The sequence below is a fragment of the Primulina eburnea genome, chromosome 7 (genome assembly GCF_022965805.1).
Source record: "Primulina eburnea isolate SZY01 chromosome 7, ASM2296580v1, whole genome shotgun sequence".
Taxonomy (NCBI): domain Eukaryota; kingdom Viridiplantae; phylum Streptophyta; class Magnoliopsida; order Lamiales; family Gesneriaceae; genus Primulina; species Primulina eburnea.
In genome coordinates this window covers 26049901-26064144 of record NC_133107.1, presented here as the reverse complement: position 1 = coordinate 26064144, position 14244 = coordinate 26049901, and the positions used below count along the sequence as shown (strand labels likewise).

The 14244-nt window shown below is 34.2% G+C and overlaps 1 protein-coding gene across 3 annotated transcripts; it reads right to left on the bottom strand.

Moving 5' to 3' along the window:
- Nucleotides 1-749: 749 nt before the first annotated feature.
- On the bottom strand, nt 750-9715 carry LOC140837333 (T-complex protein 1 subunit beta-like). 3 transcript variants are annotated; one of them, XM_073203462.1, is made up of 12 exons: nt 9352-9715; nt 8811-8870; nt 8653-8709; nt 7013-7078; nt 6816-6927; nt 5766-5894; nt 5284-5355; nt 4955-5070; nt 4261-4337; nt 3220-3705; nt 2210-2525; nt 750-1194 (listed from the first exon to the last, which is right to left on the bottom strand). In XM_073203462.1, the coding sequence occupies exons 2-12, from the start codon at nt 8814-8816 to the stop codon at nt 1048-1050; spliced, it is 1584 nt and encodes a 527-aa protein (XP_073059563.1). In that variant the 5' UTR covers nt 8817-8870; nt 9352-9715; the 3' UTR covers nt 750-1047. The 3 variants fall into 3 exon arrangements, with proteins under 3 accessions (XP_073059563.1, XP_073059562.1, XP_073059564.1); XM_073203461.1 differs by having other exon boundaries at nt 9407-9715; XM_073203463.1 differs by lacking the exon at nt 9352-9715 and adding an exon at nt 9091-9275.
- Nucleotides 9716-14244: the final 4529 nt, after the last annotated feature.

Here is a 14244-nt window from a genome sequence, read left to right as displayed (position 1 = left end):
TGTGTTACTGTTTATTGTATATATATATTTGAATAATATCATGTTATTATTATAAGGTGTCATAGACTCCTTTATATAATAACATGATATTATTCAAATATATATATACAATAAACAGTAACACAATAAAATTATATAAGCAGTGTAAGAATTCAATCACATCATCACGTTATTATAATGAGGTGTCATAGCCTACTTTTATATTATATATTAAATATATACATAATAAAAATAAATAAACAAGAAAATAAATATTCTTACTTTTTTATATTGTTACATTTTTCTTTTGTTTTAGAGCTTACAAAATATGAAAAACCCGAACCTTCGAGTATTGTGCTAATAACGTGTTATCGTAAAAATTTACGGTAAAAAGAAAATATCTCAAACTCACAAAATATATTAAACTACACAATTTTATAAAATTTTCTCCACACAATTATGTTTTTCTTCACAAATTAAGATATCTATTTATAAAAATAAATACATCATTACATAGATATCACACACTAATTTTTAATATTTACAAGTCTTATTTTCAATATTCGTTCTCTTATTTCAACAATTCGCACTTTTAAACCTTTATTATTATTAGATATTAGTAAAGATATCTCGATGCTCAAGAAAACGAGTATGTTAATACCAGCCAAGTAAATTTCGTAAAAAAAATGTTAATTATATTTATGTTATTCTTGATCATACATATTAAAGAATAATAAATTATGGATGACCTACATCTTGATAAGGTCATGTAATGAAAGTCTTTAGATAAAATTCTCGTACCCAGTCTTTAGATAAAATTCTAGAGACCATATTTCGACAAAGGTTTGCCAAAAATTCTCAACAGAATTTGAGTCAAAATGTCACCAGATTTACAAGATAATCAAATGCATAACCTCACAACATAACTGTTCAGGATCTCCACTCCACAAATAATCAGGTATCATGATTCATTAGCAAGAGTTTTTCACAGAGAAAAGACCAAAGCCAACAGCGGCTATAGGCGGGATCTGCACATCAAAAATTTGGTGGGTAAGACCAATAGTGGCTTCACATTCTTTCTTCTCTCCTTCGTGGGGCGCAAGTGATGATTTCATCGACCCTCAGAATCATCTCAGCAGCTTCGGTTGCCGAGAGCAATACAGCTTGTTTCACTTTGAAAGCTTCTGATATCCCCAGCGCACCCATATCACCTACCTGAATTGGACCCGAAGAATTAACAGAGAGTGAAGGAGGACATTAAGTTACATGATTACTGTGAACCTCTTCTAGTCCTCTGTAAAATTATCAAAATTGTAATTGATGATCAAGCAAGTGGAAATGCGTGCCTAGAAGTGATGCACATCATTATTCACATGTTTATGAAACCTCCATAAAGTTGGAATGAGAACTTTAACACGGTTATTAAGACCATCTCCAACCCACTGCACTACATTCTGCACTATATTCTGCAATACAATAGTGTAACACTAAATTCATCTCCAACCTATCTACACTACATTCTACACTAAAAAAGAATATTCTCAGAATATTCTTATAATATTAATTTTAATTCAATAATAACTATTTATAATTTCATTACACAATTATACATAATAAATGAATTATATTATTTCATTATTTATTAGAAAATCGATTAAAAAAAATAGAATTATACAATCTATTTAATTTTTAAAAAATTTTTAAAAAATTTAAATTATTATTTATGTTTCCAGAATAAATTATTTTAAAATTTTAAAAATAAAAATATTAATTATATAATTAATATATAATAGAATATTAAATATTTATAATTATTAAAAAACAAAAAAAAATAAAAAAATAAATAAAATAGATGTGGCGCAGCACAAAAGTGCTGCGCCACATGTAGAGTTGCTTTTAGAGCAACTCTAGTCCAGCACCATTTTTGGTGCTGGATTGGAGTGAAAATCCTTGCTCCACAATGGAGCAACTCCATTGTGGAGCAAGGATTGGAGATGGTCTAAAAGCTCAGAAATCACAATGGCTCAAGGTGAAGCAATGACAAAGGCACAACTCTCACAGTGTGCCTCTGTCACCTTAAAGATTGTCCACTAAGCATCATCAGACCACTACGATGCCATTTTTGGATCATTGCTTGGACCATGGATAAATGCATCTCAATAGAGAACACAATAAGGTAAAGAGCAGAATGCAAAATCAAGTTATTTCCAAAACTGAAGAGAGTACCCACCGATCCGGAGATGACATCAATACCAGCACGGCTTTCCTCCTTGTGGTGCTCTGCACGGAGTTGAGCAACCAATTCAGCACTGTCCAAACCTGCATTATCAGCAATGGTAGTTGGAATGGCAACCAGTGCCCGAGAAAAAGCTTCAATGGCATGGGATTTTTTTCCAGGAGTCCTCTTGGCAAGTTCATCAACTGCTTTTGCCATCACCATCTCTGGCCATCCACCTCCAAGCAAAACTCTGCTGTCATTTACTGTTTGAGATAGCACACAAAGAGCATCATGCAGAGATCTTTCAGCTTCGTCCAACATGTGAGGGCTGACAACAGAGAGTGGTTTTATTTTAACATTAATATAATACCACTAAAATTCAAGAGCAAACTTCTTTAAATTTATCTTCACTCATCTCAAGTTGATAAACGAGTACACAAAACCAGCATCAGTTGCTACCTTGAATGTTTGACAAAATCATGGCACAAGCATAATAGAGAGTGCATTCAGTAACCAATTGGCTCAAAATCAAAATGAGTACCAGAATATGTGCGGCTAAATGGAAGAATAATAAGTTCAAATCAAGTCAGATAACCAACTAAAAGATCCATGGTCTTAGATTATGCATTCCATTGACCATATGTTCCAAACCATGGAGTGTTTCCGAGTCCCAGAAGAGTTAAATTTGAAAAGAATGAACCGGGTATATCATTGATCACGAAAGAAAGTAGCATTTGTGAATCATAAGCGAAAATCAGACACAACCAACTAGCAGAGGAAACTTGCATTAAGAAAAACAGAAGTTTAGGAAATCGTGTTTTATCTTTTCATGTCAACAGCATTTCATCAAATAGACCTGAATAGTAAATCCCCATTCTTAAAACAGACCTGATTCAGCAAATAATAAATTTCCAACATATTGTGAACCAGAAACTAAATATAGTTGTGCCGATCATTAGTCTAATGATCTATGAAAATGACTAGAGAAAATAAGAATAGGTGAAGACAGTCATATACGGTACCTTGCACCTCTGAGTACGATTGTGCATGCTTCACCCATTCCAACCCCAGAAAAGTGAATCAGTTTGTCTTCACCAATCATAATTTCATCAATTAGCTTGCAATGTCCAAGCTTGACAGACTCTGGATTATCAAAGGTTGATGCTATTTCACCACCTGTAACAAGAGCCAGCCGCTCGATGCCATCAAAATCAGCATGCTCGATTGCAAGCACTCCAGCATCAGCAAATAGTTCCTCTGGGAAATTGTAGATTAATTGTCGGTTAACAAAGCAGTTTATTCCATGATTAATGATCTTCTGCACTTTCTCCCTCATCTTTTCCTTCTCAGCCATTTCAATCTCAGCAACCTTAGCCATTGAATCAACACGAACACGTGCCCCATAAATCTTCACCTTATCTGTATCCATTGCAGTATTTGCCACTAAAATCTTAGCATCCTCAATCCGTTTTGGTTGGCCAACACCAATTTTCTTGTCTAAAATAAATCTGAAAGGAAAAGAACATCAACTGAAGAATCAATCATTTGACCAAGTTTCCTTTCAAATAATTGTTTTCAAATATAGAGTGTGGAAAATACTTGGACATTTATAGTGCATCCACTAAGAAGCGCAAATATCACTACTCAAGAACAAAGACCATAACTATAAACACATTATAAAATAACAGTGCTTGAAGAAACCATAAGTATCAATATTTTCCTACTGAAGGCATCTAACAGTAGATAAGTATGAAGTTACAACCAACTACTTACAATTATTCGACTTAATACAGCATTTAGCGTAACCGGTAACGTTCAAGTAGAAAAAAATCATGTCCTCACATCCTTCAGAAATTTCATAGTTTGTTGGCTGTCATCAGACATGCAAGTAATTACATCATGTCAAAGATCAGTGAAATTTCAGCCAGCAGAGATTGATTTTCTCTCTTCTAACTGAAAAACGCCATATTCAAAATAAACCTCAAATGAGGGAAAACAAGGAGAGATCAAAATATGCGAGATATGTAAAAGAACTGATATTTTATTATGTTCAGCTGGTTTACCCCTCATCCAAAAATGAATCTTTCAGTGAACCTCCAGGCTTCTTGATGATCTGAATAGACTCCAAATTGGTGCTTCCCTGTTATTTTCAACCAATCAGTTAAATTAACAAAATGTGGAAAACTTCAAGATAATGCAACCGCCTTACATGTAAGCAGAGAACAGGGGGGAAAAAGCATTTTGCTTGCTCTGTCATACTAAGACAAGAATCTTGAATATTTAAACACGGAATTTTTTTTTACAGAATACACACAAAATCAAATTTATAGAAGCCAAAGATGAATCCATTTATTCACCTTTGTACCATTAACATGCACTAACAGAAAAATTTGGCAACAAACTAAACCAACCAAATACTATCCTATAAAGATTAGAGATTCAAAAAAACAGAAATCCAAGCATGTAATCTTATTTTAGCATCATCATCATCATTGATTCATAAAATAAATTATGGTTGTGCATTCTTGAAAAACTTTTCAACAGAAGAAGTCAGATTGTTCTTACCATCCCAAACTAGCAAAAGTGGTCTAAATCAATCACTCTTTGGTTTACTTGGTAAGAATGATTCGCATCGAGACTTTTGCAAGGTCAATTAAATAATATTTGGAGTTCAGAAACCTGAAGGGGTCTTAAAACATTATTTTTGACATTCCCGAAATCTAAAGATAACTACTTACAAGTGAAACGTAACAATACCTTTAGCCTCATAACTGCGTCAACTGTCAGTTTCGCAAAATGCCCTTTATCCTGAGATAGAATTTTGGAGCTCAAAGTAGTCATTGCGATCTTCATCAAATCTTCTTTAAATTTCTCTGCATGAAAATTTTAAAATTACACGAAAGCATCACGAGAACTCAATCAAACATATGACCTAGTGCTAGACTCCTTTATTTTCTTAAAGAAAGTGAAATATGCACCCTAATTATAATAACATTTTGATGACTTTTCAAACAATGCCAGTGCGACGATTTGGGTGAAGGATCAATATTAGGGATTAAATGATGAGAAAAATACTAAAGAATCACCTGCATCCAGTTTATTATCCACGACCTTTTCCAGCAATGCATTTCTGGAACATTCTGCTGCCATGCGGAATCCTAATGGAAACTTATAATAAAAACATCTTCCAACTTCTTAAAATATACAGATTCTAAATAGAGCTACCTTCATAGCAATCATACAAAAAGAGAAAGTGTTTATATTAGCTAGACTAAGTAAGATAACACAACATAAAAATTAATTTTCTTGTTTAAAAATTATAACTTAGCTAGGAAACAGAGAAACAATGGTGGGTATAGAATAGAGACAAATATATAAGAAGTCAAAACCGCACAAAGACTACCTAGAGCTAACAAATCATCAGCTCATATACTGGTTCAGCTTCCATGTTGATGGAGAACAGTAAAGAAATTTGAAGGGAATTGCTACATATTCGAGCAAACAAAAAAGGATGTTCCAAATAAGAAAATCGTAAATATAAGTCATAACTGAGTAGCATAAGGCACACCTTCAATAATAGTCATGGGATGAATCTTTGCATTTACCAGCTTCTCTGCCTCCCTCAAAAGCTCCCCAGCCAAAACAACTACCGAAGTTGTCCCATCACCAACTTCATCATCTTGAACTTTCGAGATGTCTGATGATTAAATTAAAGTTTTGACAATGCACGAGATACAGGTGATAAGTTCTACGCTATCATTCATTTCAAGAAATCCATACCAAATTATTTTACCTTATCCAAACAAGAAACATTCTTAAGGCAATGCCCAGCAAAGTGAAAAATAATTATTACTATGATAGACCAAAAGATTAGAAATACATTACTTGGTCATCCATAAAAATTATTTTAAAAAATAATCATAATGTCCACCACATAGTTGTCAAAGGCGAGGTCCCTGTGCCAAGGTTCATCCCATGCGCAGTGATTCACTAAGGCGAGCCCAGACGCTCGTCTGGACTAGCCTTGGAAGTTCACTCAGACGGACTAGCTTTGGAAGTAAAAAATTTTTAATTACTTCGTTAAAACAAAAGGCCAAACCTCCAAAACAACTAGAAAAAGACCGATTTCACATTTTTTTGATAAAAAGGAAGAAGAAAAAAATGTTGATAAAGATCGAGAAGAGCATAAGTCCGAAAGTTCTGGGGACGCTGATAATTCGATCGAAGAAGATGAACCTGATTTAGATGATTGAATAATTTTAATCATGTAACATGTTAATAATTACTACGAAGTTATTAATTATTTTTTGTTTTACGTGACATTGTGACTTAATTATTTCATATTTTCATTTAAATATTCTCAAATAAATATATTTTTGAAAAATTTGAAAATGTGCGTCTTGATTCGGTAAGACACACGCCTCGCCTTGCGCCTCAGGCTCCATGGCCCTTGTGCGCCTTTGACAACTATGGTCCACCATTACATAATAGCTCACTCATAGCAATCAATAGCAAGAGCATTCTACAAAAGAGTAATGCACAAAACAGGCAGATTAAGCGAAAAAGTAAAGGAAGCAGGGAAAAAAAGGAAAAGAAAAGAAAACAATGCCAAGGATACCAACAAGTACTTTGGCTGCAGGATTGTCAATATGCAGAGATTTTAAGATGGTTGCTCCATCATTCGTGACTGTGACGCTGTGACCTCTACCAGTTGATTGCAATATCTTATCCTGCAACAGAAAATGGTCCAACGATGTAACACTTCACCAAATTATTTCAGATGAACCTAAAAATATCTGAGAAAAGGTTGCTTACCATTCCCTTGGGTCCCAAGGTTGTCTTCACCAAGTCAGCAATTGCCATTGCTCCAACAAAAGAGGCCTAAAATTGAAAGACCATACCTAATCAGTATAGAAAGGAATTGATCAAGTGCAACTAACATATAAGAAAATTACTCTGAAAAAGTGGTAATAGATTGGAAGAGTACTGTAATGACCCGAATTCCTATTTTGAATGAAGTATTAATTAAGACATAATTAATGAGTTGTTAATTTAATATTATTAAGGAATTGATAATTCGGGTTTAAGGTGTTGGTATCCACCGAATTTTAAATGGATAACCCGACCTACTTCGGATTACATTATCTCGAGAAATCCAACTAGACCAATGAGATTCTGACACGTGGCAGATAAGATTGGTTCGGATTTTCTGAAATAGTGCGGATGCAGCCTATAAATGGAAGCCGATTCTTTTGTTTCCTTCACCGTATTCTTCAGAGAGAGTTCTAGTTGTACCTTAGGTTTTCTAGCCAGTTTCTAGGGCACTTTGGTGTCGGGAAGTTTCGGAGCTAGTGTCGACTCGAGGAGGGTCGGTGTACTGAGATCGAGACATCATCAGCGGGCTGACGACGGACGCAGGTATAATCCTAAATCCTTAGATAGTGATTTAAGGATCATTAGGGAGAACTTGTAGCATGTTTGTTCTGGTTTGTTAGTGATTTCTTTATGTTGGTATTGTTTAGGTTCAGAGCTTTCTGTCAGATTGTTTTAGTGAGGTACGTGATGTACTGACTGAGATATCCAAGCGTAGTATACATACTTATATGCTGCATATTTATCTGTTGCATGATACATGTTTTACTGCTTTGGCATATTATGCATGACATATCATGTTGAGCCTGATATCTTTTGAGATATACCTCGTTTGTTGGGACCGCTCAGCCCTATTCCGTATTGTGGACGATGGGGCATCGAGAGCTACAGTGTCCGACGGGACCCGCGGGCTCTGATGACCTGGACATTGCAGGTCCACGTCTTGATGATGAGTGTGGGAGCCAAAACATGCCTAGGGCAGATCAGAGACTACACACTCAGGCGCCTCTAGACTGAGCATGAGATTCTTGACTTGATCCTTGATATCCGAGCATATTGCATTTTGCATGCATCATATCAGTTTGTATACTCGTACATTCTCGTATTGGGCGATTATCGCTCACGTCCTTGTTTTCATCTTGGGCACCCCATTCCACGGTGCAGGTCTTAGGTTGGACGGTTCGGACGACCAGGGCAGTGGCTAGAGCAGTTGGGTTTTCGGTGGTGATCCAGTGGAGGTTTTCTGTGGTTTATAGTTTTCTCGTTCAGAATCATGTATTTGTTATGGTTGTATTAATGTTTAAGACTGTCGTTATTGTTTTGTTTCCATTTGGGTTGTAAGATGATTAAGTATTTGGTTTCCGCTGTTTAATTGTTGGCATTAAGTTTAATGTTGCATGTTTATTAGTCTGTTTAGTAGTGGCTCGAGTAAGGGCGCTACAAGTACAAAGATAATATTAGGAAATTCTAGTAGTGCAAATAAACACATTCCATGCCATGTACCAGCCATCTTTGGTGTCTTTTATAAACAAAACTTGGATCAAGAGATTCAAATTATATGTATTAGAAGCTAAAAAACTCACCATTCTAGCACGCTCACCCTTTTCTTCAGTAGCCTCATCTTTAAGAAGTTTCTCAATCTAGACACTCAAAAAAAGTGATTATAAACCACAAACTTATGAGATGAGAAATACGTAAAAATGCAACGTAGGCATCAGAAGTGTAGAAGAATCTGACATACCGCCATAGGAACAAATGTTGGTGATTAATATATTGCAGGCGCTCAAAACAAAATGATTATCTGTAGAAAAAGATGGAAAAATGTGCATCTTTAATCAAACATATCAAAACTGGAAAATCATTATTATCAATCGCATCTCAGAGTAAGATATGCAATCACTGTAAGAGAACGTCTTCCCGTACTCCAATTTAAAAGAAAACGGAAACACATAGTACTTCAATAGCAGCGATAATAGCTAAATACATTCATCTCAACTAAAATAATTTCTTAGAAAGCTTACAATAAATTTATGTTGTACCCCACAATGCAACATCAATTGAGATTTGAGAATGAACCAGATCAAGAGGAAACCAGCTGAAATAAGATTTTTAATCAAACAAAAAAATGGCCACACATAGAGACGCGAAATGCGCAGACCACGATACAACTATTCGTAGGTCTACAATACAATACCACATGAAATAAACCAAAGCCCATACAATAACTTCAAAAATTCAAAAAACAAAAAAGACCAAGAAAATACAGAACATCAGCCACTAACTTCCGAGGCTCTGACTTGAAACCGAAAAAACAGAGCAAATAAATAAAATTGTAACCTTCGAGCTGCGAATGAGTTCCGGCGAACAGAGGAGACTGCCGAAGAACAAAGAATGGGGGTTTTGTAAAGGAAACCAATTTGATTCTTTCGAAATGAAGGGTCGGATTTGCAGGGGCGAGAGTGAGGCCCACGAAATATGAAATTCAACACAAAATCCAAAGAAAATATGAAATATCAGTTGACTTCACGACTCAGAAGGAGAAGAAGCGGCTTCCGACGACGATAGGAGGAGCGGCGAGGGGAGAGCAAAGTCTGAAGATGAGAAATGAAATCAAAGCCAGAAACTGCGCTCGTCAGGTTAGGGTTTGGAGTTTAAAATATATTTAAATTAATAATAATTACAAACTTGCAATATCTGCTATTTTTTAACTTTCTTCTTATTTCTCGTCTCTTCATTTCATTTGTTTCACTCCCTAATTTTCTTAATTTTCCAAAAATACCCTTACTTCTTATAATTATGATAAGTGACATTGTTTATGTCATGTCTCATGTTCGAGCTCACACTTACGTGACTGTACAATGAGTCCTTATATCAACTACTCGTATTCGTCATTACTTTACGAATAATTAACCCAAGTTGTTATAGAAGTCCATTGTAAGTCATTATAACTCATTTTAAATTTTTAATTTTTAAAATCTGGGAAGGGTATCACAATCACCCCTCCTTCAGAACGCGATTCTCTCGTCGTGGCCTGATCCCTCGATCCACCAGCGTCGAGAATCTAGATGTGGCTCCTACAGGTTCAAGAGGTGGCTCCCGTCATGTAGCACTTTGTCCTGCAGATTCAAGAAGTTGCTCCCATTCACGTAGCACTTTGCCCCGCATAGCACTTATTTCCCGGTGTTTCATGCCTGTGACCGACTCCGATACCATTCTGTCACGCCCCGAGCCCGGGCCCAGGCCAGCGCATGGGTGATTGCACAATGGGTCCTTGCAACTACTTTGTATTCATCATCGCTCTACGAAAGTGATTAATCCAAGTTGCTATAGAAGTCCATTGTAAGTCATTATAAATTCATTTTAAATCTTTAATTTTTAAGATGTGGGACAAGAGTATCACAGTTTAACCTATCAAGACTGTTCTTAAGGGTGTATAGCCTCAAGACATACAGCTAAAAATTACACAATCCCCGTTCTTGAAGTCTAGAATTCAAATATCCAAAAAATTTCTATATATACTAACCTTATATTTACCCTTGTCTGTATTAGGTCTGAAGTTGATATTTCCCTTTTCAATCTCCGAGGTGAAGGGTTGACTTGAAGACTCGAGATAGGGATATGGAGCTTCAATTTTTTTTTCCAGTCGAATCATCTAGAGATGATCCCAACTTAACGCTTGTGCTGGAGGTATATGAATACTTTGTTCTAGGTATAGATTCGTGTACTCGAAAACTCTCCATTTGGGAAACTAATGGCTTCTTAATGCCTTGGAGGATAGGCCGTTGCATTACAGAACATAGCGGAGTATAAGCCCGTAAACATCATGTAATTCGATCTAAGAAAATTCTCTTATCGGCTTGTTGTAGCTTACCCGCAACTTCTACATTTCGGGAAAGCTTGTTGAACTCGTTTTGAAGCATTTCAAGGTGTTCTCTTAAATGTCTCTGCATTTTTATGATATCATCGATATCACCGTTGTCCATCTCTTGTTAAAAAATCTGCAAGAATATTTTCATTAGATTTAATAATCTAATATCAAAAATATAATTTTGACATAGAGCTTGCCATCTTGGTAATCTAGCCTTCTTAGGTTTAGATTATATTCTGTTTATCAAGAAATCTCTTACTTGTATGTTATCAACCTTCAAAGTAAATTTCTTTGCTAGTAAAAATAATGATCATTTTTCAAAAGCCTTTTTTACTACATAAAATTCTTTTTCTTTAATAAGTCATCTTATGTCTTCTGCATCTGAGAAGTTCCACTGCAATATCTGCATGGCTATTCTCCATTTATTGTGAGCTTGGTTAAAAATGCTGCCCACCAATGATCACTGGCATCTGTATATACTACCAGGTCATCTTCATCTTGAGGAATATCCATCTTTGGAAGATTTTTACAAATCTGCTTGAGTTGTCTAAGTCCATGTGTGTTCTTCTGTCCATATTAAATTTGTATCTTTTTTAAGTAATGGACTGAACACTTTCCTATGATTTGCTAGGTTTTTAATAAACATCACAGCGAAATTAACAACTCCTAGAAAACTTTGAAGTTGTTTATTTTCTTTTAGCTCGTTTGAAAAAAGTTTCACCTTTTCTACTATATGATATTGCAAAATTATTCCAAACTCATCGATTTCTATTTCGAGGAATTCAATATTTCTTGTGGCAATGACTAATTTCTTCTCAGATAGAACCAAACATTCTTTTTTACAAACATTAGAGAAAATTTCAAAATGCTTTATATGTTCCTCCATATTTTTAGATGCGATTAAAACATTATCAATATAGACAAACATAAATTTGGAATAATCTTTAAATAGATTATCCATTTTCTTTTGAAATATTTGGAGTGAATTAACCAATCTCATTGGCAATACTTCCCAAATATAGTGTCTTTGTGGTCTGGAGAAAGCCGTGATGTAACGCCCCGAAAATTTGAAGTTCCACACGAACCACATGCATACAAGTTATTAAATTTCTTGTGTATTTCAATTAATTGTTTTACTTGCATAAATTAATTATGTTGTGCATATTGACATGTTTAAAATATATTTTTCTGTATGGTTGCATTAAAATATATTTTTAAATGTTATTCGAGTTGCGATCGAGGAAAAGAGACCGATGAATGAAAAATAGAAAAAGTTTTATTAAATAATTGTTTTTAATTATTTAAATTATGGGTGATGCTTTTTCTTATTTTTGAAAATAAGCTGTTTTGAGATGATTTTATATGTCAGGATGTAATGTTGGATTTTCAACAAAAATATGAACGTTTTGGCAACCAGACAAATAAATTCACAAACTTTATTAAACAAAATAATTTTTAATATTTTAATTGAGCATTAATGAGCTTAATTAACCTTCTTAATGGACCTAAGCTTGGTTAGTACTTAATTACTTTTTAAAGTATAATTTACCCCACAAATTAAATAGTAACCAATGACTCCACCCTAGCAACACATTCAAACCTTTTTTCACTCCAATAAACACACGGCAAACACATCATAATTAAGAGGAAGATTCTAAGGTTGCAAGGGTTCTTCAAGTCATCGTCTTCATGATATCGTTCTTCGATTCGTCAACGTCAAATCGTGCGTTTAAAATGCAAAGGCACGCCATATTCTTTCCTTTTAAGTGTTTAGAGATATATCTTAACCTTCTTCTCAATCCTCTTCTTCCAAAGGGAAATATAAAATTATTGAAGACTCTAATATTGTTGATCAAACTTAGGATTCACAAGATCCATAAGAAATAGAGATCTGTTTGCTTTAATAAATTCCTAAAAAACCATTGACATAATATGGAGATGATAGTGGAAGATAATAAACATCTTTGTATAGTGGAAACACCCACCAAGTCTTATTTAGCTTTAAGTCTGATAATGGCCAATAAGTCCGTCAAGTCTTATTTTATCTCGTTTTATAAACAATTTAGCTTTATATCATGTCTCATAGTGGAAGAATAGTAAATATACTATAATAGAATACTATGTCAAGTTTACATTTGGTAATAATGTTAATTTTAATACTATATAAGGAGGCATACTCCGTTGCAATAGACACACAAAATTTTCATACTTAATAATAAAAGTTCTACATTCTCTCTCAAAGTTTGCTACTCTTTGTGGTTGCTTGTTTCATCAAGTTCTTAAGAATTCGAATCATACTTCAATCAAATCTTTAAAAGTTGGTTTGTTATACCAAACCTAAGAAGATTAAAGAAAGCTTTAAAAGCATTAATTTTAAATTTTATGAGATTTTGTGATTGAAACAAAAAAAATGAACGATATTAATAATTTTATTTTAAATTATAGTTAGCATTAAAAAATATTTTTAAAAAGTACAAATAAAAAGAAAAATAAATGGATGAGAAAAGAATGAAAGGTTTAGTCTTTGTATAAAGTATGTGAGTTTGAGAGATTTCTCAATTAAATGTACAACAAAATATTTATGTTGAATCAAAGACATTTCTTGTGGTATCTTATGCTTTAATTCTTGTACTTAATAAAATTCCATAGAGTCATTAAAAATCTATTGATATTTTGAATACCTATATAATTTTGTAGTTTTTTTAAAGTCAAATTTGAATCACACACGAATTTTTAAAATCTTACAAAAATTTACGTTGAATACCACTAAATTTTTATAAAGTTGTTTGCCACGAAATTTGCGGGCGTGCCAGGCACGTATTCGTGCCAAAATTGTGAAATAATTTGACTTCGTTTACCAAACGTTGTAGGTCTCGATTCGGTCGTAAGTTCTAACTCCTTCGAAATGACTCAAAAACGCAAACAAAAATGAGGAATATGACAAAATTATAGGAGAGATCCATTAACAACATCAAATATAATTATGTTGCTATGAATTTGATCGACGTTTTTACAAGAAAGTTGAAGGAATATGTAAAAAATTCAAATACTTGACTGCTGAAAATTGAAATAAACATGCATAGAATTGAGAGGATTCTGTAGAGCTTTGCTGTAGATTTTTGTGTTGATTTTGTCGGGGGTCACTTTCTGATTCCTCCTTCTGCTTTTGTCATATTCCACAGGGAAGTTTCAACCATATTCCACGATCACTCACGTTGGGTCGTGGCTCAACTCCTCGCATCGTGTTCCTCAACTGATCCCTTCATGGGCTTGTCTATTGGGCTCTTCTCATATTCTACATGCATTT

What these genes read in the sequence shown, in the direction of transcription:
- LOC140837333 (XM_073203462.1), bottom strand. An exon ending in CCTTGGGACCCAAGGGAATG is followed by an intron (nt 6,928 to 7,012) that starts GTAAGCAACCTT and finishes TTTCTGTTGCAG; the next exon opens with GATAAGATATTGCAATCAAC. An exon ending in TTGATGTCATCTCCGGATCG is followed by an intron (nt 1,195 to 2,209) that starts GTGGGTACTCTC and finishes GGTCCAATTCAG; the next exon opens with GTAGGTGATATGGGTGCGCT.